At 41.5% G+C, this 25,437-nt stretch overlaps 1 protein-coding gene across 3 annotated transcripts; it reads right to left on the bottom strand.

The window, feature by feature from the left end:
* Positions 1 to 10,268: 10,268 nt before the first annotated feature.
* LOC125722384 (uncharacterized) lies at positions 10,269 to 18,218 on the bottom strand. 3 transcript variants are annotated; one of them, XM_048998546.1, is made up of 6 exons: positions 17,980 to 18,218; positions 17,836 to 17,899; positions 15,463 to 15,813; positions 14,849 to 14,968; positions 11,446 to 11,492; positions 10,269 to 11,289 (listed from the first exon to the last, which is right to left on the bottom strand). In XM_048998546.1, exons 2-6 carry the CDS (start codon positions 17,894 to 17,896, stop codon positions 11,119 to 11,121), a joined length of 750 nt encoding a protein of 249 aa, XP_048854503.1. In that variant the 5' UTR covers positions 17,897 to 17,899; positions 17,980 to 18,218; the 3' UTR covers positions 10,269 to 11,118. The 3 variants fall into 3 exon arrangements, 2 of the variants coding, with proteins under 2 accessions (XP_048854503.1, XP_048854504.1); XR_007386342.1 differs by lacking the exons at positions 10,269 to 11,289; positions 11,446 to 11,492 and adding exons at positions 13,588 to 13,810; positions 13,915 to 14,730 and having other exon boundaries at positions 17,836 to 18,217; XM_048998547.1 differs by lacking the exons at positions 10,269 to 11,289; positions 11,446 to 11,492 and adding an exon at positions 13,588 to 14,730 and having other exon boundaries at positions 17,836 to 18,217.
* Positions 18,219 to 25,437: the final 7,219 nt, after the last annotated feature.

The following is a 25,437-nucleotide window of genomic DNA, read 5'->3' on the forward strand; positions in this document are numbered from 1 at the left end:
CGCTAATCAGTTAAGTTGATTATGTGGAGAGAGAGAAAAAAAACTGTATTTGAAAAAGATCAACCATAGAACGAAGCTGCAGCATTGACACCCCCTAGTGGTGATTTGAAGATAGTTCTGTCTGTAGCAGCTAAGCAGTAGATTTGGCGTCAGGTGCCGTGACAAACTCAGTGCTGCTCGGTTTGAACGGCAGAAGCACAAAAAAAGGGGGCATCTACTGCACGCCCCCCACCCTTGAAAATGGTACAAATTATCATGCAACAGTTTTCTTAAGTAAGTCTTTTTGGGCGTCTGCAGAAACGTCCACGATGTGATTGCCCTGATTAAGAAGTGCGCGGCGGATACAATTTGGGATGCATCGTTCATCCGATTTATTCATATATAATTATTAGTATGTCTTTATTATTTAGAAACGTTACCAACAAAACTTGACGAATATTTTTCATTGAGATTGATTCCCCGTTTAAAATTCTGGTGACACTTCATATTTTTTAAGAGAGACGGACAATTTGACGCATGCAATTTGCAGAAATATGTTGTGCTGCTATAAAGTACACAGGCAGCATGACAAACATAAGTACTCACTGAAGCCACGACATACGCCCGGCTGGCCCCAGCGGTACCCCTAAGAAGAAGGCTTTTTTCACAACCCACGACCATCACGACGGCAAAAAAAACTGAATAGCCTAGAATTTACTTGATTACAAGGTACATATTTATTGGAGCAAGAGCTCTAACATAAAACTACCTTGTAATTATAAAATATTGTGGCTGTGAACAATGTACAAACAAGCACAGAAAGTAAAATAGTCCAAAAGTGCAACGAACCAAAATATTTTTGTTTCCACCGATTCACTCTTGATGTGCTAGGAGTCGCAGTGCAGTAGCCCACTCTTCAGTATCTGCCTTTAAGACCACCAACTGCTCTTTCTCCTCCTTCGCTCGTCGCCTCAGAGTATTGGACTTGGTAAGTAATGTTGCCCTTTTGGTTCCAGCAGCACTCTCTGCTTCCTCTGCCATGTGCTCAGCATCCTTTTGTAAACTCTCACATACACTTTCCAGTGAGACTCTCTTCCTCTTGAGTTCCTCAAGTTTTCTTTTTTGCTTTTTGCTCATCTTTCACCTTTGGTCAGAGGCGCTTTGGTTGCTCCCCCACACACTCTGACATGGTCGCATATAAGCCTCTGTGCAACAACGGTTTCCTCTGATAAGTTGCAGGTCTCCACCTCTATTCGTTCCACTTCGACTTGCCCATAGGACAGTAGCAGCAAGTTCTTGCAGAACATCCAGAGGTCAGGATAAGGCCCACTAACTTTTTGATGGAAAAAGACATCAACTTTGGATGGTGCTGAAGGAATGAAGGATATAAAATCCAAGCCTTTTGCCTCATTGTGCAGGTGATTATCAGACTGCTGGGATATTGCATCACCTGTAATTACAGTAGATTAGATGCAGATCAACAATGTCAATACACAGAATCACATGTAGAATAGGAAAGCGATTTATAACCCAATTTTCCTATGATACCATAAATGTGCAATCATTTTAATTTAATCTTGAGATATCTCTAGGCTCATCAAAGAAAATATGTTAACTGGGCTGATGCTTCTTTTCAAACACCAAGAGTCGGTCTTCTAAATACTGCTAAAATCTACGTGTTAACACTATACGGTTCAGGGACGGATTATGGGTTGTGTGGGCCCCTGGGTAAAACGTTCGACAATTTCGTTCGACAAGCAGACAATTTCATGGCTTTAATAATGAGTGTATTTAGCAACTATAATAGCAAAAGATAACACAAAGCTTTCTGTATTAATGGTATTTTAATAACCATTAATAGACAACACATACGGTGGAGTTTTGCCTATTCTGGTGGTCCATCATCCAGAATAGTGCCTGTGTGTTTTCCCTTCAGGTGCTCGTGTATAGCACCAGTGCTGTGTGGTTTGCCATTGAAACTTTACACAGTGTAAAACCATCTTTTTGTTAAAATAATTAAAAATAAAATTACATTATTTTAATACGTAAACTGATATGTCAATTTAAAATATTGATGTTGACAGATTTTCAGTGGCAGCCCTAGTTGACATCATTATTTATTTCATCCTATTCCGTACCCAATAGCATCTACATGTCATACTGCTGACACTTTTAAGTGAATATATTTTATGTGTGTATTTATGTCATGTGTCAGGATTTGCGCTGGTAAAACAGGTGAGCGTGCGGGCAGAGCAGCGGGCAAGGAGCAGGCAAGCAGGCAAAGTACGGGGAAAACGGGGATTTATTCAAGGGAAAGAGCAGGGCAGGACGGAACACTGGTACTGACATTAACAAACATCAATGACGGACAAGAAACTAAGGCAATACATGGACTAAATAGACAAGACAGAGCAAAACAACAGGGTGCAGCTGGGTACGATCGGGGAAGCACACGTGGATAATCAGGGGGGCGTGGCACACACGAGGGTCGTACGAGCCGGGCGTGACATCATGTTTATGTACATTTTCATTTCTGCTACCTGATACTTGTATGTATTATCAAATAAGGCATCAGTCTTGGATTAAACACAAGTACAGATTTCATTGTATTTTGGTACATCCTGTACTTAATGACAATAAATCTTGAACCAGTTAAAATGACCTTTGTTCAGCTGTTTTAGGTGAACCCCATGATGTCCTGTAATAAAGCTGTTCAAAATAAAGGTTGTGATGAGATATTCCTCTTGTTTCTCCTTTTTATGCATAAAACATTCATGAAGGAATCTGAATATCTGCTTGATTACTTTTGCCATTGTTAATTTTTACAGTCTTCATAACTACATCAGCAACATCGTTTAATTTCACTGTTTGTACGTAGGAGCTGCACAGTGGTTAGGCCTGTTGCCTGACACATCTGGGAGGAGGGTTCAAGTCACGTCTGTGGATCTTGCATGTTCTCCAGGTGTCATGGGGTTTCTTCTGTTTCCCCCAACAGTCCAAAAATATGCCAAGATTAATTGGAGCTGCCAAATTGCCCATGTCTGAGTGGTGTGTGTGCCCTGTAACAGGTTGGCATCCCATCCTGCGTTATTCCCTGCTTTGTGCCCATATCATCCAGCATAGGCTCCAGACCCCCTGTGACCCTGCACAGGAAGTTCACCATCCCTGGCCAGTTCTGTGGAAGTTAACAACACTTTAGTCAAATAACAGACTAACCAAGTCTCAAGCTTCAAAAAGGGAGCTGTTCATTACCTGAAGAGAAGAGGAACATAAGAAGTAGACTATAGCTCAGCTGACAACGTATATCACTCCCATTCCTTGCTGATGATGGGAGGTCACTGAGACGAGGTGAGAGAACTATATAGAAAGTCAGTTTGCTCCTGCTGACACCCAACAGTGTGACACAAAACGAGTGGCATTGCAGACCTCACTGCTAAATATGGAAAGAGGAGAAATATTTATGTAAATAAAATGTAGAGCATCTATAATAAAAGCACAGCTATTAGGTGCTAATGATCCAGTTCACACCCAAGATGCCTAAGTTTGCTCAGGTCATTCCTGTGATGTAACATGGACCGGCAGGTGCAATGTACTCACTGTGTGCAGTATGAACAAGATGGTTCCACACAGACAGGTGACCCCATAGAAGCGCATCTCCAGGTTAACAAAATCCTTCACTCAGACACTTATGCTCAAATGCTGTTCATAGACTTCAGTTCAGCTTTCAACACAATCATTCCACAGCAGCTGACTAAGAAACTGAGCCTGCTGGGCCTGATCACCTCTCTTTGAAATCGGATCCTGCACTTCCTTACAGAGAGACCTCAGTCAGTGCGGATCGGGAGCAGCACTTCCAGCACCAGCACACTGGGCACTGGAGCCCCCCACTGCTGTTAACTCCGATGACTCACAACTGAGCAGTAATGCACATTTTGAATCACATCATCAACATCAGGCTGATGACAAGACTGTGGGTCTCGTCAATAAAAACGATGACTTAGCATACAAAGAGGAAGTGCGATGACTATCGGACTGCTGCAGAGCCAACAACCTGTCTCTGAATGTTGACCAAAGAGATGGTTGTTGACTTTAGAAGAACACAAAACACAGAGTGACCACTCTCTGCTGCACATTGATGGCTCATCTGTGGAGATCGTAGAGAGTACCAGATTCCTTGTTGTCCATCTGGCGGAGAATCTCACCAGGTCCTTCAACATCAGCTCCATAGTAAGGAAAGCACAGCAGCACCTCTACTCTCCACGGAAGCTCAGAAAAGCCCATCTCCCATCCTCACATTCTATCAGGGAACTGTTGAAAGCACCCTGAGCAGCTGCATCACGGTCTGCTTTGGGAACTGTGTTGCCTCAGATCGCAAGTCCCTACAAAAGATAGTGATGACAGTTGAGAAGATCACTGGAGTATCTCTCCCCTCCATCACAGATATTCACACCACACACTGCATCCGCAAAGCCACCACCATTGTGGATGACCCCACCCACCCCTCACATTATCGTTTCACCCTCCTGCCTTCTGGAAATAGGTACCGGAGCATTTGGGCCTTCACAGCCAGACTCAAACAGCTTTATCCCCCATGCCGTCAGACTACTGAACTCTCAGGGACTAATCTGATACCACACACACATACACTCATTAACACACTTTATTATTTAACTACTATTTTTTATCTTATTGTAGCCATGTTTACAGTTACTTTATTTTTATTGCTACCTCATTGCACAACCAAACTGCACCTTATCAGTATTGGGTTTACTGTGCTGTTTGTGCTCGTTGGTGTCAGTTGTCCTCCCTTTTTGCACTGTCCTGCAATGTTTGCACAGTTTTTGCTCATTATGCACCATACAGTATGTTGCTAGGTTGGTATGTGTTAGTCTTGTGTTAATTTAAGTAGCACCTTGGTCCGAGGGAAACAGTTTCTTTTGTAACTGTACTATACTCAACTGTGTAAAGTTAAAAATAACATTAAAGACCTACTTGACTTGACTTTTACTGGTAACAGGTGCTAAAGTGAAATGACTTGCTTCTGGGAAAGAACTCCAGCTGAAATTCTCTACAACAATTATGGGAGAAATATGGGAAGGACGCGGCGTCAGACCTGCCCCAGTGGGACGAATGTGGTTTTCCTAGAAACAGCAGCTTCAGTCCCAATCAGATAAGCCAAATGCGTTTGAAATTAGAGGAACGGGATCAGACTGGTTGCTCAGGGACTAATGTGGTAGAACTAACAGAGACAAATTTTACGGTGTTTCAATTGTGGGAAAATGAGACAAAGCAGGCAGAGGAGATGCGGGTGGCAAAGAAGCATGAGATAAGGAATGCAGAGAATGCGGATGAGGGTGAGACTCCTGTGAAAACTGTGTATTGAAAATTAGGGCCACAGTATTGTCATCCATCCTGTCAGGGTATGTGGAAATACACTGAGGGTAAATGGCCTAATGCAGGAAGTGTCTTAATCCGATAACATGCAGCTGATTCAGGCTGTGGGGGACAGTGTGGGACTGCACTCTTCTGGCTGGGACCTTGAATAAATGAATGAATGTTACATGTATACAACCCTTTTCTAAGATACACAAAGAGCTTTACAGAGGCAATGGGGAGCCACTTCAACCCAAACGTGAGGCAGCAGGAGAGGGGGCCCAGGCAGAGAGAACAGCCAACAAGAGGGGTGCTTCCACAGACAGGACGGGGGCCCCGGCAGACCAACGCTGATGACTCCTGGGACCAAGTTAACAGAGCAGCTGTTGTCATTGTGACTCACCCTCATACATCCATCTATCCCTTGTCCAAACCGCTTATCCTACTGGGTCGCGGGGGGTCCGGAGCCTATCCTGGAAGGATATGGGCACGAGGCAGGGAATAACCCAGGACGGGGGGGCCAGCCCATCGCAAGGCACATTCACACACCATTCACACACACATGCACTCCTACGGCCAATTTAGCAAGAGAGAACATGCAAACTCCACACACATGTGACCCAGGCGGAGACTCGAACCTGAGTCCCAGTGGTGGGAGGTAACAGTGCTAATCACTGCACCACCAAGCAGCCCCACCCTCATACATGATTTCAGATTTTTGATTTTAATCCCCTTTTCTGTTTTTGGCAACATATAAAGTGCTGTGAATGTCACTGTCAGATTCTCACATCATCCTCCAGTTGTCCCTTGTCACCCTGGATGCACATTGAATGTTTGGTAAATATTTTATCTTGTAGTGTTCCTGATTTTTTCCTGTGTTTTAATTTGCAATTCTCAAATTTCATGACTGGCATCCGTGGGGACGATTAATTAAACCTGCTAACTCTGCACTTCAATTTCAAACTGTTGGTAACATGTGTACATATTTTTGTCTGATCTTTTCACCACCAGGTGGCGATATAGCAACTCCAGAGTTATTGATGGCTAGAACAAAAAAAACACAGTAACACAGAGGTGTAGCTAAAAATTCTGGGCCCCTGACAGAATGTCACCTTGTGCCACTCTGTCGAATTTTACATACTGGGAGAGAGATTTGTTGAGCCATCTTCCAATCTAATCCAATCCAGCTTTATTTGAAAAGCACTTTAAACAACCTTATGGACCAAAGTGCTGCACAAAGGAATAAATAAAAACATTCATACACTTAAAAACGAAGTAAAAGAAATTTAACAAAAACCAAAACATTAAATGTGAGTAAAAGGCCATTAATAAAATTTAAAAAAATCAATTAATAAATAAAAGGCTAAGATTAAAATAAAATTTACTATTAAAATTAACATCTCACAGTGTGTCAAAGGTGAAGGAGAAGAGATTAGAAGAGATTTAAAAACGGACAGAGAAGAGGCCTCTCTAATGTGAAAAGGCAAGTCATTCCACATTTTAGGAGCTGCGACTGCAAAAGCTCGATCTCCTCTAAGCTCACGCTGAATCTTAGGAACCGATCAGCTGACCTGAGAGAGCGGGTGGGGGTGTAAGGGTGAAGCAGCTCACAGAGGTCAGGTGGAGCAAGACCACTGAGGGCTTTAAAAGCAAATAACAGAATTTTAAAATGAATCCTAAAATGTACGGGCAGCCAGTGGAGTGAGGCTAAAATGGGGGAGACATGCTCATATTTCCATGTGCGGCAGCATTTTGAACCTTCTGGAGGTGAGCAATAGTGGAGCCTCTAACCCCAACAGAGGGCGTTACAGTGGTCCAAACTAGTAGTGACAAAAGAGTGGATTACTGTCTCAAAGTGCTGCCTAGAAAGAATTGGCTTTATTTTGGCCAACTGCCTCAATTGTAAAAAGCTTGACTTGACAACTGACCTTATCTGAGTGTCAAACTTAAGGTTGGTGTCGACTTTAACCCCTAGGTGTGTGATGACTGGTTTACAATATTGTTCCAAGGAACCTAAAATTACAGTGGAGGTCAGAGGAGTGGAGTTACCAAAAACCAACACTTCTGTCCATTACCTCCCCACTTCCTTGTTAGTTACAATATTTGTTCTGCATTACTGTACTGCTTTGGAGCCTTTTGATATTAAGGTGAATAACACAGTGAAAAAAGAGACAGATGCATTGACAGCAGTTGTGGCCACACTTTGGACTGGGAGTGTAAGAGCAAAGGAAACTGAATCCACTATGTTCTGTCCTGTAAATTTTTATTAAACAACACATGACACACATACAAGTCCTGTTTTAACTTTCAGGGCTGATGGTCTGCAGCCTGGCTTGTGGTCTACAGTGCAGCGCAGGTGCAGTCATTGTGTTGAGCCCGGCGTTATAGTAACGATGCAACCTTTCACACTGACCAGTGAGAAATAACCTTGAAAATGACTGTGCTCTTTGTGGTTCTCCTTTTTTCTTACCACCAAGCAAAAGACTAAACATATTTTCTACTTATCAGTTATCAGAAATCAGAAATGTCATGCAGTAATCAGAGGTTAGACAGCAAGAATGACTTTTGTATTTTTATCTTTTGTCATTCTTTTATCCAGCGACTACTACTTCTCGTCGGGGTCTGGAGAGGGTGGGACCTGTCCCAGGAAGCACAGAGCACAGGCCTGCATGGGATGCCATTCCACACAAACACAATTAAGATGCTCAGATTTGCCTCACTGTGTCATTTTGACTGATAGATGAACTAAGCACAGTCTTGTGTGTATAAAAATGCGTAGATTCTTTTAACTTTAACAATGAGATTCAGCAACATGACCTTATAGTGTTAATGACCGATATCTTACTGGTATTAACTGAATTATGCAAAATTCTACATTATTCTGTATTATTGCACCCAAATTGTTTATACTGACTAAATGTAATTACTGACATCCTGGACATACTGCTTTGAATTTAAAATGTTAGTAGACAAATTCATGCTGTCAATAACATCTCACTTGCTCACCCCCTTTTAGATAAAAATACCCTTTGTGGTTTTTCTAGTGAAGCAGAGGGTCTGAGCTGAGGACCTGACGGTTGTGTGGTTTTCGCTCACTGAGAAGAGAGACACAAACACCCTGCTCTCAGTCGGTCAGTCTTCCTGTAAAATGCAGAGGAGAGACTGCTAGTGGAAAATTACTGACTGCAGCGTCAACAACACATTTAAACAGCAGCACAAACAAAATGTTCAACAAATGCAGGACATCTGTATGCTTACAGCACACATCAGACACGCTGACCCTCAGCACTGAGCTCCTCCAGGCTCTGTGCTCTCCCCCTTCTCTTCAGTCTCTACACAAATCACTGCTGCTCCAGTGAAGATCCTGAATTTTGCAGGTGATACTACTGCGATTGCCATCATAACTGAAGGCGATGAGTCTGCCTACAGACTGGAAGTAGTACAGCTAACTATCCAGTTCTGAACTCACATTATCCCAAATGTCCACATCCTTAGACTCCTCTCATCATCAGGGAGGAGCATCCCTGGGCACTGTAGAGTAGATGGATGAGAGCAGGCTGATAACAAGGCTGTCATCAATTTTATGTGACACCTCTCACCCCCCCAGCAGACTATGGAGGCCCGGGGCAGCTCCTTCAGTAAGAGACTCAGACACCCAGCGTGTGACAGAACGGTACCGCAGGTCATTGGGCCCCACAGCAGTCAGGCTTTATAATCTGCACTCTGCTCATTGAACTTTTCCCCTGTTCACTGTCTTCTGATACAGTTTCTATCTGCTGCTGATCTGCAATATTGTTCCTCCTTATTCACTGATATGCAGTGTTGCATTGAGCCAGTGCATTATTCCCTGTGTGGCAGCTTCCTTTGGGAGGCTAATATCTGGCACATGAGCAATAATGTTACATGCAATAGGATTGTGTATAAGTTAAGGATTGTGTATAAGTTAAGGATTGTGTATAAGTTAATTTTAATATTCCTATAATATTCCTCTGTATGTAATATATTCTTATTTTTTGTTTCTATTATTACCCTATATTTATATATACATACATTTCTTTTACATTCATAATGATGTTGTTTGTTGTTTTGTGCCCCACTGCTCTTGTAACAAGCCTCAGTCTTGACTCTCCCTTTTAAGGTCTTGGCCTTAAATCACACTCGATATAGGTGGTGTCGTCCCCATCACCCTGACCAGGATACATGCTGTAAGATTAATGGATGGTGTTTATCTGTGTGATGAAAAAGAATGTGAATAAAACAAAAATGTACCATTATAAATGGGAACCCTAGGATGTGTGGTGGTTAGAGATGTGGACTGATGAGAATTTTGCTTTTCTAAAGTTCTGTTGTGAAAGCTGTACATTCTGTTCCATGTACAGGGTAGTGATATGTAGCAATCATGTGCTCCAGTCAAATGTCCAGCTGTATGAATAATAATGGTGGCTTGTTTGGATAAAATAACTTAGGCTGAATACTTCAAAGCGTGACCTGGGTGAGGTAGAGAGGAAACAGGGTCTTACAAGAAGCAGATATTGTTCTGTCTGTGTGGTTTTTACTCTTTTCCAAAGTGAGCCCAGCACAGTGCAGTCAGTGGGTCAGTCTTCCTGAGCTGCATCTAACCAGTGGAAACATCTGCAGCACTGCAGAGAAGCACTCAGCAGACAAACAAACCAAAACAGCTTACAGCTGTATGTCACTTTTGGACAGAGGTGGACAAAGTACACAACTTCACTACTTGAGTTAAGTATAGATACTCCTCGTCAAATAATACTCAAAGCTTTTCAGTTAATTTTTTACTTCAGTTAAAGTACTGGAGTATTTGGATCTAAACATACTTAAGTATTCAAAAGTACATTATGTTTTAAATGCAACACATTTTTCAGAACCTAATGACTCCTGAACACCCCACTGAATACACTGACTGGCTTGTACATCCTGTAGAATAAAAAGCTCGTGGAATATGATACAATGACGATAGAAACACAACTGACATAACAAAAGTACAGCCATTGTCATTTTCATCTTATTTAACACCCCCCACCCCACTCACACAAAAGAGCATGGTAGTGTTCTTACAGAGCCGTAGCAGTGTGTGTGCATGTGTGTTTGTGCATGTGTGTGTTTGTGTGTCTGTGTATATTTGTGTGTGTGAGTGTGTGTGCATGTGTGTTTGTGTGTGTCTGTGTGTGTATGTTTGTGTGTGTGTGTGCGTGTTTGTGTGTCTATGTGTGTGTATGTTTGTGAGCCAAGTAACAGGACAAGGAGCAAGAAACAAAACTCCTCTTTCTTAATTATCCACATCGTTATTAACGACACAGGTATATATACAGGTACATATACAGGTACATGTATATACTCAAAAATACATACAGTACACAACATGAAATGAAAAACGTAATTTAAGAACACTTGAAATTTTCATTCAGTTTCTTTCATCTGTTTAATATAATCGATCAGTCCCTGTGCGTTTGCCCCAAACCATTCAGCATGGTACACAAGGGAGACAAGTAAGCATGTGTCACATCAAAGAACTGATTGCAGCAACTCAGCCTTTCCACAACATTAAAGCCGCTTATTCCCCCCATGCCATGAAGAAATAATCTCTGTGGCTCCCCTCTCCCCCTCCCTCAGCCCCCAGTCTGGCTTGAACATTTGCACTTCCAGTAAAAATGCGCCCCAAACACACTGACACCAAACTCCGTAAAATCCTGTGATTCAGTCTCAGAAGCACTGGCTCCCCTGCCCTCCTTCTGAACATTATTAAAGCTACACCCTGAACACTCTGTGTGACTGACATGAATGAGAAGCATCTTTATTCATAATCTCTGTAGCGTGGTCAGAATACAGAGTGTCATTATTCCCGTCTTTCTTCTGTCTCCTGGGTTTTGGCTTCTTAAGGTTCAGGGCAGCGTAATTCAGTGTGTCCTCGTCATTGCACTGTGGAGACAAAGATGGCAGAATTAGATGGATCAAATCGGTTTGCTATTACTTATTTTCACAAATAGCACTTAAAATGTTGATCCCAGGATGGAAATCAGTCTGAGGTTCATTTGTTTTACTGACGATTTGTAATTTGAAATATTTATTACATACTTGCTTGCGTGACCATTCCACTTTTGATATATCACTGTTCTTTTCATCTGTTTAAAATATATAACACATCAATATATTATTTAATTTCACGCGGTATCATACAGTGGTCAGATAACATTCTGAATTTTCAAGCAATCAACATCCTTTTTGTCTCAAAAATGAAAGTAAAAATGACTTCTGTCAATGTAAGTGTGCTTGTTTGGATATGTGTTATTTGTTCTCAAATATCATATATAATAAAATTGCTATAAAGGAGATCTTGGTAATAAAAGTTATTGATATGCAACTTATTGCAACATGTATATTTCAATAGATTTTGCAAAATATGAAAGATATAATACAAAAATGCTAATCTTACAGTAGAAAAAGGTTTATGTAAATAAGGTGAGATTTAATAATGGATTTTTAAACTGGGTTACCTGTGTCACGACCGCGGTTGGGCGAAGCAGCGATCGTGCGGGTCGGCAGGCGAGCAGGAACAGGCAAGTAGGCAAAGTCGGGAAATACTGGGGATTTATTCGTGGACAGGAAACAGATACGGGGAACATCTACTCACGCCAACGAACATCAATGACAGACAAGGAAAACTGGGGAGACCAGGGGTCTCATTTATCAAGCGTGCGTACGCACGGTTTTATGTGTAAATCATGCGTACGCACAATTCTACTAATAGAATGCGATTCATTAATTCGTACGTGTGCGTGAAAATGTGCGCACATTTAGAAGAACTCCTGACTGTGCGTAAGCAGAATCCCCTAGTGGTAGAGAACTGTAATCACATATACACCCAGTGCCCTTATACTTCTCCAATTAAATGTCAGTGTTGACAAATTGATTACTTGAATACTTGAGTACAACAGGTGATTCTGAGTTATCTGGAACAGTCAAGAATATAAAATAGCCTACACAATTGAAGAACTGTTTTTGGAAATGCATTGACTACAATGGCAGACCTTGCGCTTCTTGAAGATTTGCAACAAGCACTTTTGCGCAGAGATCGCGTTTTCAGGGACCGCACAGACTTACTCGCTGAGAGTGATGAGTGGCTCATTAGTCGTTTTCGTTTGCCAAGGGCAATTTTGCTTGCTTTGTGTCAGCAGTTCTCGCAACTTTTGGAGAGGTCGACAAAGCGCACCAGTGCAGTCCCCGTGCACACTCAGGTTCTTTCTACTATTGGCTTTTTAGCCACAGGCACATTTCAAAGGGAAATTGGTGACAGGTCTGGTATTTCTCAACCCACCGTGAGCCGAATTATGCCACACGTTTTACATGCAATTATATCACTTACATCACAGTACATTACGTTTCCAAATACCGCAGCGGAAAGGACAAAAATTATGACCGATTTCTACAACATCGCAGGATTTCCAAGTGTAATAGGGGCAGTTGACTGCACACATGTTGCCCTGAAAGCTCCTACTGCTGATGAATTTGCATTTGTAAATAGAAAAGGTTATCACTCCATTAACGTGCAGGTAATCTGTGATGCACACTTGATCCTGCTAAATGTCGTTGCGAACAGGCCGGGAGGGACACACGATTCCTTCATTGTGCAGAAGAGCATCGTGGGACTTCGTCTTCAGCAAAGTGCTGCTGGAGAAGGCTGGCTTATTGGTAAGTGTGTAACGATTAGATTACTTCGCAACACCATCCAGTGTACTGTATTTTATGTTAATCTACATCATTGCAGGGGATCGAGGATATTTGCCAGTGGCAAACCCTGTATCCCAAAAGGAGCTGAATTACAACCGAGCACATGAGCGCACAAGAAGCACAGTAGAACGTGCAATAGGCTTGCTGAAGGCTCGATGGCTGTGTCTGTCAGGCAGAGGAGGCATATTGCAATACAAACCCGACAAGGTTTTAAATTTTTAAATATTTAAATTAAGTTTTAATTGTATTTTATAACTACAATATTTATCAATTTGCTTTAGGTGTGCTATATCGTTAAAGCATGCAGTGTGCTGCACAATATTGCCATTAAAAACGGTATACCACTGGATGAGATGCCAATACAAGAAGATCGCCACATGGCAGAAGGTTTTGACCCCATGCCAAATGCTGTGGCCGTGCAACTAAGAGCAGGGATAATCGAACGGTTCTAAATCTGTTTCACAATAAGGAGTAATTGTGAGAAATTGGTGAGATCAATTGGAGCTTTTATTGAACTTGCATGATGCATTTAGTGCATCACAAATGTTCCTCAAGTTCACATTGATTTGGTGCAGTTCTTCTTTTATGCTTGCAATGCCTCTCACTAATTCCTCCTGTGTTTTCAGAACCGCATCAGTCAGGACTCGTGCCTCGAGACGCATCGGACGTGCTGAAGTGGCAGGCGGAGCAGGACCTGGCAAAACTGGCAGATCTATAAAATAAATGTTACATGAACAATCCAAATCATTTGCATTGTGAGTGTTATTTATCTATGAATAATATATCAAAACACAAAACATTTGAAAACCTTCTAACCATTTTCGGATGGCTCGGCGTCTCCTGCAGTTGATGGAATTGCACTTTCAGTGTCACCATCGGGGATTACTCCGCTCACTGACGTTTCACCAATAATTGACGCTATCTTGTCATCCAATGGTGACACTGAAATAAGACTCTGGCCTCCTCCCGTGGCACCGAGGTCTCTTTTGTGGGCTGCAATTCTTTTTTTAGAGGACACTTTCAAATCAAACCACTTTTTCTTCACTTCTGCAGTAGCTCTACATACAGGTGAGACGGCATTTATCGCATTAGTAACCTGTCCCCACCCCAAGTCTTTTTTTTTCTTTGACATTCCGCCTGAAAAAGCAGCAAACAAAACCGTCTTATTACGTTGTACCTCATTTAACAGCACTTCCACTTCGTTGTCTGTGAAGTTTTTTTTCTTTCCTCTCTTCACGGGATCCATAACGGTTCTATAGTGCCCTGGCGGCATTGGGTTTTTATAAGGAAGGTTGTTTGCCAAATAAGGTTATTTGAGGGCGTGTCTGTATGCAAATTTAAATTACTATGCACACGCAAACAATTTAGAAGGAGTGCGATTCATCATCAGTCATTTCGTACAGCTGTGCGTACTCACGTTTGATAACTCCCAACTTTCTTGTGCTTACGGCTGTTGGTATACGCACTAGTTTAGAGCTTGTTTTACGCACGCTTGATAAATGAGACCCCAGGACTTAAATACACAAGACTGATTGAAAGCAAACGGACACAGCTGGGTACGATCCGGGAAACACACGTGGGTAAGCAGGGGGCGTGGCACACAGGAGTAGCGGACGAGCCGGGCATGACAACCTGCAAGATTGGTTTTAATATGAACATTTTATCCATCATAAAACAATTTTATATTTCTATAATTTGTGAAAATCTACATTTTGTCCTTCGTCTGAGTGCATAAAGCCGGGCAGCGTACCTGCACAGTGTGTACAGGTCAGTTTACATCTTATACAAATGAGAGCAACGTTCAGAATAATGCTGCAAGATAAAACTATCAGCAAGCCAGAGTGAAGAGGATCCAGCAGCTTCTGAAAGCCTGTAACAAAGAGATAGATTTCAGCATAATGATATAGAGACACGTTTCCCATTTGCTTACATTACATTAGTTAAAGATAAAATCTATAATACATTACAGCAGTTGTTTTGTAAATAGTCCATTTTTAACATGAACTTCTAGTATTTTGCATTTTAACAATTTCTATTAATACTTGAAATAATTATTAAATTAACATCTGTGTAATTAAATTTAAGCACTTAAATTAGAAAATTCATTACATTAAAATAAGAAATAAATGTCTTAATAGCAGAATAAGCTAAATAAAACTTTGAAGCAGATGTACTCTCCACACTGGGTGCTACCATCTATATCCAGCTTGGTCCCATTCCCAAACAGCATCTCCCCTCACTGGGTGCTACCATCTATATCCAGCTGTGTGCCGTTCCCAAACAGCATCTCCCCTCACTGGGTGTTACCATCTATATCCAGCTGTGTGCCGTTCCCAAACAGCATCTCCCCTCACTGGGTGCTACCATCTATATCCAGCTGTGTGCCGCTCCCAAACAGCATCTCCCCACACATGGCCACGGCGCAGTAGTAAGTCCCAGCATCGGAGAGGCTGAGGTTCCCCTTGGGGAGGCTGTAGATGCAGCTCCATGTAGGAGATCCAGCCTCAGGGCTCTTCTCACACTCATCACTGCTGTTTCCGTGGCTGTAAATGACTCCTGGAAGGGATTCTCCTGATCCATGTCTGAACCAGTAAACACTGTGTTCTCCTGCACAGCTCCCAGTCTCTATCGTACACTGCAGGCTCACAGAGTCTCCTGGCTGCAATGTGTCAGACACAGGCTGCTGTACCACTGTCCTGCTGTTGGAGTCTTTACCTGAAAAGCAAAATAGTCATGATGACAGCCCTTTGAGAATAACAATGGAAAATACAGATCCTCAAATCCTGAATCGATGTTCTTCTAGCCATCCAAGAAATCAGTAACTTCTTGGAGAACAGCTGACATTCTTCTCTCTTTTTATTGTATTACTGCTTATTAGTATATATCAGGTAACACTATACATTAACTGCACCTACATAATACCTAAATAAAAATTATATGATAATAACAAACATTATAATCATATAATGTCTTGTATTAATGTATGAAGGTAGATGAATATAATTAATTTCAATTCAAAGGAATGACGTGTGTAAAGTGTACTTTATATTTTCATGATTTTCGTGACTTTACATTTGGTTTATGTTGCCCCTTTTCCACAGGAAGGTATTTATTGTTTTTGCATATTTAGCTCTTGATGTGTTTTGGTATTTTTGAGCATTTTGCTGTAGTACCTGCATGATTTAATTAAAGAGCCGAAGAGCGGTTTGCCCATTACTAGTTTGTCTATCTTTTAACATTAAAGAAAAAGTATACATAGTAAAAGGAATTACTTGGTTTGGTAGTTGCTCCTATTAATTTTCTTATGTGCACAAAAGTAAGTTTTTCCGTTCAACCATAGCACTACAGTGAAAAGCAAAACGTCATGGGAAATGCAATTATGCTTTATTCCAATACACATTGCTAATTTTTCATTATTATTACATTTATTCAGCATAATATCTTCAATATCTTCTGGACTGAAATCTTTTCCTGCTGCACTGAAGACTCTCTCAGCCTGTGCAGAGAAAGCTGCAGCCAAAGGGTTGGCATCCTCTGATAAACATGGTTGGCTCAGGTATCAGTGACATTATGTGAAGCTTTCATGGTAGGAATAGGCACTAGTTTGACTTTTGATGCAGGAAAAGTGTTTGGGACGTTTCTTAGGTTAGAAACTGCAGTCACTGCAGCCAACACTGACTTCTAAGGAGAGACACTCAGCTCTTCCTATGAGCAGATCCACCATGGTGCACAAAATGACAGTTTAATTATTATTTTAGGTGACACTTCAAATGTTGCATTATTTCATTCTGAACAAAACGACATTTTTATAACAATGATGTATAACAATGTTAATGTGTTTATGTATAATTCATATTTAAATTAAAGTTCATATTTTAGTTAAAAGCTACACCTACAGTACATATATGAACTTGAATTTGAATCCAAACCCTTTTTCGTTCTTCTTCTTTAAATTCAAATATAAATTTCAATGCCACAACCTGTTTTCAACCACAATTCAAATTTAATTCAGATTAACAAAATGAACTGAAATTCAAGTTCATATGCGTATTTCAAAATCCTGAATTTTAAGATACATACTTGAGAATTTCATTCTCAAATCAGTTCTGAATGGTGCACATCCCTAGTTCTTATGTTAAATCATGCTTTTTTTTTTCAGAGTGAAACAGAGACACTGTCTGCTCAGAGAAATAACGTCAAAAATAATTTTCTTTTGTTGCTTAAGATATTTGCACAGTGCTATACATTTTTTTTATGTTATTTGTTTTAAAGAGGCTGCAATGTGTAACATTAACATCTCTATAAAGAGAAGGTTAGGCTTTTGGCTGAAGATTACTGACAGCAAGCAAAATGCAACAAATTGTATAATAATAATAATAATAATAATAATAATAATAACAACAATAAAAATAATAATAAATGATTTGTTTGATGTTGTTTAGAAAAACATTTATGGAACAAAGCAGACAATAAGGTATCTTTGCTAGTTTTATATTGAGAAACAACTCAACTGTCATGACCCGGCTCGTCGGCTCCTCGTGTGTGCCACGCCCCCTGATTACCCGCGTGTGCGTCCCTGATTGTTTCCACCCTTGTCTGATTACTTTGCTTAGTCTTGTCCTGTTTTAAGTCCTGGTCTTGCCTGTTACCCTTGTCCGTCATTGTGGATGATTGCAAGTCCCTGTCCGATGCTTCCTAGTCCCCGTTTCCTTAATAAAACCCCGTTATTCCCCGTACCTGGCTTCCCTTGCTTGTTTCCTGCACGATCGCCGTCTCCAGTATTCCCGGATCGTGACATCAACTGTCAAAATTATTTTACAGGGAATAATCTTACTGACACTATAATAAAGCAAATATGAAAATAGCTGGAATCTCATTTACCTGTGATTATGACAAAGGTTCCATTCCCAAAGGTGACCTCATGAAGAAACACAGCAGTACAATAATACACTGCAGAATCTGACGGCTCCATGTTAGAAATAGTGAGGTTAAAACTCCCCTCTGCATTCAGTAAGGAGTAACGTTTTATGCTTTTATATTCCTTGTAAAATTCACCAGGTACGTAGAGAAGTGCTTTCGCATATGTGGGTTAACATATGCCAACCCCAAAGCACGCCAACCCCAAAGCACGCCAACCCCTAACCCTTTTACTTACCGTTTTTTACTTACCTTTTTGGGATCCCCCTTGGTAAATGTACCTGAAACCCCCCTCCCAAAGGCAATAATTAACAACAACCACCAGGGGGCATGATATTTTATTCAGTTGAACCATTATCACCAAGGTGACCTGCAAGAAAAAATTCTGAAACAAAAAACAGGAGATATGAACTTACCTTTAAAACCCATTGCCTGCCATATGCTTACTTCCCAGGGCTTACCACTACGGGGAACAGTCATTTATACTAGATGTATAGTATTACAATAGGAAACTATAAAGTAATCTAATATTTTCAAACAGCACTACAGTAAAAAAAAGCACTGCAGGTTTCTACCGATTAAATTAAATATTGTTATCAATCATTGTATGAGTTTAATCACTCACACCATTACACACAAAAACCCAATATTACAATGCAGCAGAGGGCCATAAAAACATTACATAAGAATAAAGATATAATCATAAAACCGGCAGATAACGATCCCTGAGGCTTTATCTTGGATACACAGCAGTACAAATTAGAAGCACTAAGGCAATTGGAAGAAACTAATTATTACATCCCACTGACAAAATCAAAGCCAAAACATTAAGGGACATCTATATACCAACCCAGTCTATAACAGAGCAATGTACAATAATTATATTTATCACTACCTACTCCTCGAAAGCTGTAACATTAAATAAGCTTAAAAATTACTTTCAGAGGACACAACAGTTGCAAAAATTCAGGTTCATCTCCGCCTATCGGTAAAACAAAAATCTTATGGATATTTTAGTGCATTCCAAATTCAATACTTTTAAAGACAATACCTTAGCACAGGTATGCCCTTATTTTAAACCAATTAACAGCATAAGGCATTGGGATCTCACATTTGTTATTCAGGAAAACATCTCCCTCACTACCTGTAATGTGATCTTTCTGATCCAATGTAACCATTGTCAGGAAAAGTATGTGGGAGAGACGGGCAACAAATTAGTAAACCATTAGTCTTAAACAACACTTGTACACATTTTCCCAGAATACCAAGCTCATTATGGTAGCACAACACTTCCAATAACATGGCCTAAACAATGTAGTAATTTCAGGCTTACTAGCAAATAGTACATGGTCACGCACAAAGGGTCAGAATGGAATACAGGTGGATCCAGCGACTACAGACCTGGACACCTCAAGGGTTTAATATCAGGTACGTGGGGCACACTTGGCGGGGGGTGGCCTCAGGAACCCGCTGGCAACATCAGAAATGGATTCAGTTTGTAGGGGGGATAACTTCTGTAGCATTTACATATGCAAAGCACGGGGACACTTACTATTATATTGAGGAACACACACTAATATGTGTGCTGATATTAACATTTCTATCATGCCACTAACATCATTTGAGCACTCACCTCTTTGGAACAAGGAAGGCATCCCTGCACCAGGATACAAATTATTATTATTATTTTTTTAAATGCAGATACATGAATTGGCACTGCAAGGTTTTTTAGTTTAATGGGGGGATAATACAGCAGATAATCCTGTTAACATATTAGCATCAAAACCGGAAGTGGGCGTAACTCACCCTAGGAATGTCGTCGACACTAGGAACAAAGTTCCTCAGATCAGAGTTGATGAGTAGAGTAAAGACATAAAACTAGCATCAAAACAGGCAATGTACAAAAAACTACAATCATGCTAGCATATTAGCATCAAAACCGGAAGTGGGCGTAACTCACCCTAGGAATGTCGTCGACACTAGAAACAAAGTTCCTCAGATTAGACATGATGAGAAAAGACATAAAACTAGCATCAAAAACAGGCAATGTACAAAAAACTACAATCATGTTAACATATTAGCATCAAAACCGGAAGTCTGGGCGTAACTCAGCCTAGGATTGTCGTAGACACTAGAAACAAAACGTTCCTCAGATCAGAGTTGATGAGTAGAGTAAAGACCACTTCCGGTTATCTCACTGCTGATTTCCTGGAGCTGCTAGATTCCCTCCACCTACAACAACATGTTGATGTCCCCACACATTCCAGGGGTCACACACTTGACTTGGTGTCAAGTGAGGCCAAGCACAGAGCCCTGTGGGACACCACAGGTGACGCTGTGGATGTGAGATTTTGCGCTGCCAAGGGTGACATGTTCGGTTCTGCCAGTTAGGTATGACGTGAACCAGTTATGAACAGTTCCTGAGAGTCCAAGGGTGCATTGCAGGCGGTGAAAGAGGATGTTATGGTCTATTGTGTCAAAAGCAGCTGTCAGGTCAAGGAGGATGAGTATAGAAGGGGAACCAGTATCTGCCGTCATCAGAAGATCATTGGTGACCCTGACCAGGGCTGTTTCGGTGCTATGGCCAGGGCGGAAACCGGACTGAAATTTTTCAAACAGGTTACTCAGTTTGAGGTGATCATGAAGTTGTGCTGCAACTGTTTTTTTCCAGAACTTTAGAGAGGCATGGAAGATTGGAGATGGGCCCATAGTTAGAGAGAACTTCAGAGTCCATGGTGGGTTTTTTCAATAGAGGTCCGATGACAGCAGTTTTTAAAGTAGAAGGTATATGGCCAGTCAGGAGGGATTGGTTTATGATCCTGGTGATGAGTGGAGAGACGGCAGAGATGTTGACCTTTAGCAGGGCTGAAGGGAAAGGGTCCAGGGAACTGGTAGATGGTTTCATTTTCCTGATGACGTTCTCCACCTCTTCCCGTGTGGTAGCAGAGAAGGAGCAAAGTGGCTGGACCTTCTCAGGTAGTAGGTCGACAGTTGGAGGAGGCAAGATATTCGTGATGGAGAGGTATGAACGGATATTATCAACTTTTTGTCTGAAGAAATTGATGTGCATGTTGCACCTCTGCTGTTGCACTGCTGACAGGTTCAGAGGAGAGAAATTTAAGGGCCAGGGCATCTGCATTGATGGTCTTCAGATTTCTGAAATGGATCTGACGTTTTGGTTTGATATGGGGGGAGAGAAAGGGCAGCTCCATTGACACTACTTTATGGTCCGAGATACCAAGATCATATACCTGTAGATTACTGATGGGGGCGAAGTTTGAAATGACCAAGTCAAGTGTGTGACCCCTGGAATGTGTGGGGACATCAACATGTTGTTATAGGTTGAGGGAATCTAGCCGCTCCAGGAAATCAGCAGTGAGATAACCGGAAGTGGGCGTAACTCACCCTAGGAATGTCGTCGACACTAGAAACAAAGTTCCTCAGATCAGAGTTGAGTAGAATCAGGTGATGAAACTAGCGTCAAAATAGGCACTGTATAAAAAAGCTACAAGCATTTTAATTATTTCAAAACTTAGCATGCTAGCCTGTTAGCATGTAAAATGCAATGGCATGCTCAGATCAGGCTGAAAGGCTTGATCTAGGCATATAGCAACACCCAGATTCAGAATATGGAGTAATCTCAAAACTTAGCATGTTAGCATATTAGCATCAAAACCGGATGTGTGGGCGTAACTCAGCCTAGGAATGTCGTCGACACTAGAAACAAAGTTCCTCAGATTAGACATGATGAGTAAAGACATAAAACTAGCATCGAAACAGGCAACGTACAAAAAACTACAATCATGCTAGCATATTAGCATCAAAACCAGAAGTCGGCATCTCACAGCCTAGGAATACCCTAGAGATTAGAAACAAAGTTCCTCAGATCCGGCTTGATGAGTAGAATCAAGTGAAGAAATTAGCGTCAAAATAGGCAATGTACAGAATGTAGTGTCCCCGGTTGAAATGACGGTCTCTCAAACTGATGGTTCACAATCCTTTATTTAACCTTGCCTTGTGAACTCACCGTAAGAGCTATAAAGTGTACAGAAAATAATCACCATTAGTAGCTCAGACAGCAAGTTACCTTTAACACCTTTCCTTATTCCAAAACATAAATGAATTCTTTCCTTTAAGTTCTAATATCCTTTTGTTAACGTTTTCTATATAGATTATCTTTTACACGTATATTCAATTAAACCATTTTAACAATGTGTAACAGACTGGGCCACAGCCTGCGTAGTAGGGGTCTAGGCTGCCCAATCCTCCGGACGGAGAAGGTACAGCAGGATCTAGGTCCCTGTACCCTCACCAATCGCCTCCCTAGTCTGCTACATGCACTATGTGAGCAGATCGGCTAAGGCTCCAGGACTTCCCTATCAGCGTCACGGTGCCAACCTGGAGTGTAGTACTGTTGGGGATAGCGTGATGTTTAAGTACCCACACCGTACCCCCACCCCCCGACCGAAGTACCCAGCAGTAGCAGGTGAGACGCCCCTACTCCGGAGAGAGCCTAAATAATAGAAGCAGGGTAACCACTGTACACCAGGATAGGGTAAATTGAACACATAGGCAGTTTATTCTCTGTAAGATGATTACCAAATTATTAGATGGAAAGAACCAAAGCTCACATAAAACAAAGGACTGCAATTACCAAATTGAGTTTCACCAACCACCTAACTCCCCTCTATTAATGAAACCCCAGCCCCAGTCACCCTACTGAGCGCTCAGTGTCTAACGGTGGAGGCTTCAAGTAAGAACTCCCGTTTACCTCCGACGGGATATTTTTTACCCTTCATATAACACGTTCGTAGTAACCTTACAACAGGACACATTCATATTACACATGCACAACAACCTCATAACAGAAATGAACCTTATTCATTTAGCACTTTATACCACTGGCACATTGTAATAATCCGTCCGATAACATCAACACTCCCATGCGAAAGTCTGTTCAGTACATTTACTTCCAAAAATGACCGCCAGAGAAATCAGGCATCCGGGCATGCAGTTAGAACATAGCGGGCCTGCCCTGCCAGGTGGTAGCGTGCGTAGAAAATGGGGTGTGCAGCAGCGATCTTTTAAAACTCCGCTTAGTGTCCGTCACGTTAGCAGAATTCTTCTACTTCTTGGCCAAGTTGCTGATCACCCTGATGTACATTCGCCGAAATAAACTTTATTAAATATCACCTGCGTCGTCCTTGGTGCTGGAGCTGATGAGTCGTCTCTGTATAGCAGGGAAGCTACCGCGATTCCTCCAAGCTCCGGTTCCCTCTGCGCGGCACCGGGAGCAGCTCTCGTCTGTCGTTCTGGTAACACACAGCAATTTCCCTTCTCCGGAGCACCAACGTGGCTCGAACCTGCCTTCAGACTAATCTGGTCCTGTGTACCGGTTGACTACATTAAGGAATTCTCCCTACTTACTCTACATCACCCGAACGAACCAAAAAAAACCTCCTTTCCCCCTCTCTCTCCCGCCAACTCCACTGCCCTGCTATACGCAGCCACGTTACGTCGTGACGCACCGTCACACTTGCTTTTAAATACCTTCGAATCACGAAATAAACTAAAGTAAATCATTATCAAATTGTCCGTGACCTTACATGACAAATAAAACAAAGCAGCTTGTAAATTATAACCCTTTAACACGCTTAATTTATCCGTGCTCTTTAGCACCTTGTAGTGAGCAAAAACGTAGTCCATTTTACTCGGCAAAACACCTTACAACAGAAATATTAAACATATATACATTTACAAATCAACCTTCAAAACCCACCTTGTTCCTCATCAACCAGGAGCTAAAACCATCACTGGTATTTAAGAAATTAACCAAAAAAGAATCGTAATATAACTATTCCTTTTTCACGGAACACACCTTGCTTCGACTTCCATGAAGTTTTCCCGCTACTGTGCGGTTTGCAACACTGGTTTATGGCAGCTTGTTGCTCTATGTTCCTTCAAAATAAAAGCCGTTCTTTCACAATAAAAGGCATCACTCGTCTTATACAGTTAAACAAGGAATAACATTTGTAACCAATAAATGTAATAAACGAAATATTAATACGGTCATTTACACTCCCACCAAATCATTAGAGCTCAAATGGGAACCAAACGGAGTGATAATGATTTCCTAATGAAGAAATGACCTGTAACCGTTGACCTGTAAACATTACATTGTATGAAAACACAGTTTACATGACAGAATAAACCTTAAACTTCAGAATGTAATTAAACAGTCTCCAATAGCAAAACCAGTTTCTGCACTGGGCGTTCCACTACAGAAGGTTTACTGTAACATTGTCCTTTGTCCATCTTCCTTTCTCCAAAACGAAGCTTTACCTTTCTTACAAGTCCATCTTTGTCAGTTGTTGTGTCCATTACACGTGCTAATCTCCATTCATTGCGTGGCAAGTCATCCATTTTCTCCATCACAACATCTCCAACCTTCAAGTTTCTCCTTGGAGAGTGCCATTTCTGTCTTCTTGTGATGTTAGACAGATACTCCTTTTTCCAACGTGACCAAAACTGTTCTGATAAATACTGCACCTGCCGCCACCTTTTCTGTGCATAAATGTCCTCTTTAATGAATCTACCTGGCGGGGGCATGGATGACCTTGACTTCATCATTAGCAGGTGATTGGGTGTTAATGGCTCGGGACTGTTTGGATCACTTAAGTTGTCCACTGTAAGAGGCCTGCTGTTGACAATCGCCATTGCCTCATAAAAGAATGTCCTTAATGATGCGTCGTCCATTCTGCCTGATGAAAGAGAAACTGTTGAGCGCAGAACATTTCGGACAGTCCTGATTTGCCTTTCCCACACACCTCCTGTGTGGCTTGAATGAGGAGCGTGCATTTTGAAGTCGCATTGTTTCTCAGCAAGAAACGCAGTAATGCGATCACAGTCCATTTGTTTCAATGCTTCTTGCAGCTCATTTTTTGCGCCAACAAAGTTACTTCCTTGATCACACCTTATCTCACTGACAGCTCCTCTGATGGCTATGAAACAGCGGAGGGCATTTATAAAGGCGTCCGTGGTCATGTCGTCTAACATTTCCATGTGCACTGCTCTGCAGCAAAAGCACGTAAAAATAAGTCCATAATGCTTGTTCACCTTACGAGCTTTCTTAGTTAGAAAAGGGCCAAAACAGTCCATTCCACAGAATGTGAATGGTGGAGCTGGATCTAAACGCTGGACTGGGAGATCAGCCATTTTCTGTTCCTCAGTACCCCTTCTGAGTCTGCGACACCTTACACATTTCTGTATAAAGTTTCTTACAGCTTTGTTGATGCTTGGAATCCAAAATCCATTTGATCTGATTTCATTGATTGTCAGTCCCTTTCCTTGGTGCTGCACTTTACTGTGGAAATGGCTGATTATTAGCTGAGTGACATGGTTACCCTTTGGAATTATCACTGG

This window comes from Brienomyrus brachyistius, unplaced genomic scaffold (genome assembly GCF_023856365.1).
Source record: "Brienomyrus brachyistius isolate T26 unplaced genomic scaffold, BBRACH_0.4 scaffold38, whole genome shotgun sequence".
Classification (NCBI taxonomy): domain Eukaryota; kingdom Metazoa; phylum Chordata; class Actinopteri; order Osteoglossiformes; family Mormyridae; genus Brienomyrus; species Brienomyrus brachyistius.